Raw genomic sequence first — 6,000 nt, 5'->3', positions numbered from 1 at the left:
AGCTTTACTTTATGTACTCAAGCTTAATTCATATCTTTTGACTACACCATGTTGGCTTGGGTCATATAAGCATGTCTAACCCCTTTGTTCTTATTGTCAAAAGCTTATATGAACCAAGCATGTTGAAAACCTTACTCGTCTCTTTTACATACTTGAGGTTGTGTTGTCATCAATCACCAAAAAGGAGGAGATTGAAAGCATCTAGGCCCCTAGTTGGGTTTCAGTGATTAATGACGACACGAGATTACTATGACTAACGTGTGTTTTGTAGAGACAATTTTAGTTAGGTCATGGTAATGGAAATTGATTGGGCAATCATTTCAGTTTTCAAAGGATGGATGACAAGGTAAAGGATGGACTAGTTCTAAGTGTTGTTTGGTGTTGGAGAGACACTTAGAGTAGTTTATGTCTTTGTTTTTCCTTTGGCTATACTATTAAGGAGGGTATGGACAAGTAGCTTGACCTATGTGAGTCTAGTGGGTTAGGTATGGTGCACACTTGTCAAACCTAACACTAGGTAGCTTAGGAATGGCCCTAAGATCAATTGGAGTCAACTTCATTCACATAGGATTTTGAGTTGGAAGTGAATGAAGGATCAAATGCTGACCGAATGCTGGTCTGATTGTGAAAGGACGCTGGAGGGTGAGTCTGATTAGTTTATTGATCAACTACAGTCATCTGGTACTGACCGGACGCTGAGTGGAGGAGCACCGGACGTTGGGGTGCCTGCGTTCAGTCCACTCTAGAGAGGTTCTAGAGAGACTTTTTCTTGACTGGACACGTCTGGTGGGTGCTGACTGGACGCTGGTCAGAGTCTAGTCAGAGCTTAACGGCTCTCTCTGATACAGTGGCAGGTACAACTGACTGGAGCATCTAGTCAGCCCGCAGAGTGATGACTCAGCCTCCAAACGTTATGTTTTGAATGAGTGGGTATAAATACTCACTCCACTCATTCATGGGAGACCTCTTGCCCATTTGTTCAGCTTAGAAACACCTTTGGAGTGCAAGGGAGAGCAAGAGCCTAGTGGGGTGATTGAGATTTGATAATCCAAGATTAATGACCTCATTAGTGCATAGAAAGTAGCAAGTGTGCATCCACCTTACTCATTAGGCTTGTTTTGGTCAAGTGAGAGTTTTTGCTTGTTACTCTTGGTGATCGCCATCACCAAGATGGCTCGGTGGTGATTTGAAGCTTGGTGATCATCCGGCAGAGCTTGTGGATGATTCAAGTCACTTTGTGAGTGCTTGTGGGCAATTCACCACGACGGAGTGTCAAAGAATCAGCCCGTAGAGAGCACTTGATCCTTGCATGGATCAAGGGGAAGCTACACCCTTGCGCGGGTGTTCCAACAAGGACTAGTGGGGAGTGGCGACTCTCTGAGACCTCGGGAAAACATCGTCGTGTTCCTTTCCCTCTCTTTACTTTGAGCATTTACATTTGAGCAATTCATTTCATGTCTTTACATTCCTAGAATTGTCATGCTAGAGTAGGATTAAAACCTAGGGTGCAAAACTTTTATACGGGAGAACAATAGAAACACATTTTAGACATAAGGGGTGAAATGGGCTAAGTGTAGGGCTTAACTATTGCAAAAATTTAGAATTAGCCTAATTCACCCCCTCTTGGGCATCCTGATCCTTTCAAAGGTGAAGAGACGGGAGAGAAAAAAACCCTCTCATCCCCCCTATTTAATGTGAAAGGACGTGTGGCGGAACATGGCCTGGCTGATGGGACGCGCCTGCCCGACGGAATGTCGCCTGGCTAGCGAGATATGGCCTAGGTGGGGGCCACTACTACCACAACCTGGGCATGGAAAACGAGTCGCAGCCACACACAAATGACCCTCCGTCTTCCTAGGAAAGGTTTGGAGGGGCCCATAGATGAAATCTCCACCGAGGAGAAGCCAGCTGGTCACCCAAGTCGATCGAACGACTCGAACGGTTGCCGAGAAACGGGTAAGGACTGGTGGGATGCCCCAAGCTAGTTATCCTGACTCTGTCATGAATGACGGACCCAGATTCCACTCAGACATATCCGATAGGAGCTCATCGAACCCGTCACTCTAGCCATCGAGGTAACTTTACCAACCCTCGTTTTACTTTTCTAGTGCATGAGCATTCATTCATCCATTCTCATGCATGCATTTATACATTCAGTCATATATTCATCTATACATCCAAACATTGCATATGCAATTGTTGCATCACAACGCTTCGCATCGCGCCACGAAGCGGTAGTCATCTCATTCGATATGAGCGGCGACTGACCGGGGTTCGAAGGCCAGCCTACAAAGGGCTCAAGGCTGCCTCGCGTTAAATAGAGCTAGGGGAGAAAACACAGATGAGCCCCAGCAGCCTTCACCCGATCCACTCAGAAGCGGACAGGGTCATTTTGACCTTCTCGTTCGATCCTGACCTCGAGCCATGCTCACAGAATCTCCATCGAGGGGAGGCCAGTGGGCCACCGGAGTCGGTCACCAGAACGGCTCAGGCATCTGCCAGGAGGTGCGTTAAAGAGCAGTGGAATGCCACATAAGGGCTATGCCAACCCCGTTACGAACGATGGACCCGAATTCCACTCGAACATGCCCGTTAGTGAGCTCATCGAGTGTGTCACTCGAGACATCGAGGCAAGCGACGTTAGCTTAACCCCTTCGGTTGTGAAAATCGTGGATGGGGTGATGAATGAAACTCGATCGACCCCTACCGAGCCCAACAGGGCTTAGGGGCTCGGGCCACTTGATCCCGACTCGGGAATCCAATCGACAGCGCATGTCATGGGTGGGACGAACATGGGCAAACACCCCGACCGACTCACCAGTCGGCCGCAGGCTCGGGGGCTACACCCACTAGGTACGCTCGCGCACACCTCGTAGAAGATGGACTATCGATGAGTTCCTCCCTTTGGGGGTTGGGCGCCTGTGTCTACTTGGCGTGCCTCTGTGGCCTTCGCCAGTCCCCTCATCAGGGGTTGGGTGTCAATATGCCCTCGGCGCGCGTCCACGGCCTTCGCTAGTCCTCCTCGTGGAGGCTGGGCGCCTAAATCCTACTTGGTTACCCTACGCGGTACAACAAGCCAGGGGGAAAACACCGAAATTCCAATAAACAGCCCGCCTCCACGGCACAATGACCACAGGAATTACAAAGCAAATACAAACATTCATTAAGCTAAAAACATAAGCCCTATGCTTTTACAATAACACGCAAAGAGTGTGTGAACAACCTCGGGATTGCTCCGCACCTTGGAGCATGAAGCGGAACAAGGGAGCCAAGATCCTTATTCTCCCACTACAATGCTCTCCTCCCTCTCTCCGTCCTCTGATCTAGAATCTAGGACAGGGGCCCATTCAAGACGTATGATGTTCTCTCCTTACGATAGATCTTCTAGCATCGTACTCCCTTGTGCCCTCAAAAGCGGCGACTCAATAGCCTCTTCACGGCTTCACAGAAGCCCCAAAAGGGGCTCGGGGGCTCCTGTCGGGTTCATAAACCTAGGGTCCACAATGGAATCGTTTCCCTATAATACTTCGCCCAACAGGCGATGCAGCGACAGCGTGCGTCTGGGCCGGCCCAGATACACAATGATAGGCCGAGACCACGATCCGGTCCCCGACCGGCACCTCCAGCCAAGAGACCTGGTCGGAACCCCGACCGGAAGACCTGGCCGTGGTGGAACCGCAGTCCGACTCTGACCCCGTAGCTTCGACCAAGGATATGTCGGACCTTTACTCGCCTCTCTTTCCTGACCGACACGGTCGGAGCCGACTGGCAACGACTGACCAGGACGTCTGCTCGGTGTGGGCCCGGGGAGCAGGCAGAGCAGATAAGGTAAGACGCTCAAGTCAATCGTAATACCAAGAACTGTACCCTGCCACGCCCTGCGCACCCGCAGGACAGTGCCGTCAGGCCATGTCAGACGGACATTATACAGCCTGACAGACGTGTCAGAGCACAAACAGTATTGTGGGCGCCGTCGTTTGCCGTCCTAGGCGAACACTGTGTAGCCTGCTAGGTACAGCAGGTCATGAACAGTAAGGTAGACGATGGCGGCGTAAACAATATGGCGGGCGATGGCATGCCGTACCCGACGACGTGGACGACAAGACTAGGTAGCACCCATTCACACTCTCCCCCTTTTCATCTTTGACTTGTAAGGCCATCTGCTTCATCTATAAAAGAGGATACGCTCTCTTCTAAAATGAGACAGTCTACACGTTCTTAACAGCGGATAAGCTTGGACTTACAGAGCATATGCTCCAATACTTAGCACACGTTTGAGCATCCGTCACTCTTTTCCATTCGGATCAGAGTTCGACCGGGCCTCTAACATCCCCCTTCTCATTCATACTCGTTTGTAACCCCACAGCAAACTTCGAGCACCTGAGAGGAATAAAGTCACCGACCGACTGAAACTGAATATAGGGCATGTTGCCTTCAGCAATATAAATCTTGTGTCATCGTGTGCTAGGCCACATTTGATCACAGCGCACGGCAAAACTACAAATATTTGCTTATCAGCCACATTTCGCACCGACAGCTAGTGTAGGTGTAGGATCAGCCTGTGAGGTAAAAAAGGATTAGGGTGAATTAAATGGTGTGCCTTTTTTAGTGGAAAATGGTGTGGGTTTTTAGAACGTATCAGATTGAGCTGAATCAAATTGATAAGGGTAGAGTGGAATTGGGACTAGTCCTGAATCTCCTAGGGTTGGACAGGATTTGGGCCGGATCGTGCCCATTAGAGTCGTTGGCGGGCTCTGCGGCCTTATAATTGGAATTTGGGCTCTGCTTGCTTTGGATCTCTGCGGCCTGCTTTGTTCAGTTACTGAAATTTATTGATCGGCGCCAAAACAAAGTTGGCTTCGGCAAATTCGCGGCTACACCGCCCAAATATTTCGTGACAAGTGACCAAACTCCAAACCTTCCCTCTCCCAAAGTTTCGAATCTAGTACTGAACTGCCTATTTTCAACTGTATAGGCCGGTAGGTAGGATATTCAGATGCCAGAAATACCAAACCTGAAAACACACTTGCGAGCACAACGAATTCAGCTTGCAAAGCCCTGGAATTTGAATGAAACAATAAACATTTGAAATAAAATAAAAATCAACCCATTCTCCACTACCAACTTCAGAAGCAGGACATTGAATTCCAAAATTCCAACACTTGTAGAAATCTGCAACACCATCTCACAAATTGCCGCGACATTACTACCATGACTAATTCATAACACATGCAAAAGCCACTGCAGCACTTTAACTAGACCACACCAGCCAACCACTACTACCAGCAGAAGCAGCACATCACTTGGCGACGGCCTATCTAAGAGGAGGTGAACTTGGTGACGGCCTTGGTACCCTCCGAGACGGCGTGCTTGGCGAGCTCCCCGGGGAGGACGAGGCGGACGGAGGTCTGGATCTCGCGGGAGGTGACGGTGGGCTTCTTGTTGTAGCGGGCGAGCTTGGCGGCCTCCGCGGCGAGCTTCTCGAAGATGTCGTTGATGAAGGAGTTCATGATGGACATGGCCTTGGAGGAGATGCCGATGTCGGGGTGCACCTGCTTCAGGACCTTGAAGATGTAGATCTTGTAGGTCTCCACGCTCTTCTTCCCTTTCTTCCTCCCCTTCTTGTCGCCGCCCTCCTTGCCGGCGGACTTGCCCGCCGGGAGCCGCTTCTCCGCTTTGGGCTTCTTCCCCGCGGGGGCCTTCTCCGCCGGAGCCGCCTTCTCCGAGGGCTCCTCCTCCGCAGGCTTCTTCGCCGCCGGCTTCTTCTCTGCCTTGGGCGCCATCGATGCCGCTCGGATTCTCTAGGCGGAGGAGGGTTTGCTCGATTGGAAAACGATGATGTGTTGTGAAGTTTGCGGGGGAGGAAAAGGGAGATGTGGGGGGCGGTTACTTATACCGGAAATGTGGTGCGCGCTAGTTGGTGGAAGGGTGGATGCCGCGGATAGCTGGCGTGGAGGAGCGCGAGGCGTTGGTGCTTCTTGGCTTGGACGGTTGAGATGC

The 6,000-nt window shown here is 50.6% G+C and overlaps 1 protein-coding gene across 1 annotated transcript; it reads right to left on the bottom strand.

The window, feature by feature from the left end:
* Positions 1-5,140: 5,140 nt before the first annotated feature.
* On the bottom strand, positions 5,141-5,859 carry LOC136464299 (histone H2B.5). Its single transcript, XM_066463263.1, has one exon. The coding sequence runs from the start codon at positions 5,781-5,783 to the stop codon at positions 5,319-5,321; it is 465 nt and encodes a 154-aa protein (XP_066319360.1). The 5' UTR covers positions 5,784-5,859; the 3' UTR covers positions 5,141-5,318.
* Positions 5,860-6,000: the final 141 nt, after the last annotated feature.

The sequence above is a fragment of the Miscanthus floridulus genome, chromosome 7, assembly GCF_019320115.1.
Source record: "Miscanthus floridulus cultivar M001 chromosome 7, ASM1932011v1, whole genome shotgun sequence".
NCBI classification, from domain to species: domain Eukaryota; kingdom Viridiplantae; phylum Streptophyta; class Magnoliopsida; order Poales; family Poaceae; genus Miscanthus; species Miscanthus floridulus.
This window is presented reverse-complemented; position numbering and strand designations above follow the sequence as displayed.

Excerpts from the sequence above, each read along its gene's own strand:
- LOC136464299 (XM_066463263.1), bottom strand. The coding sequence starts at position 5,783 with ATGGCGCCCAAGGCAGAGAAGAAGCCGGCGGCGAAGAAGCCTGCGGAG.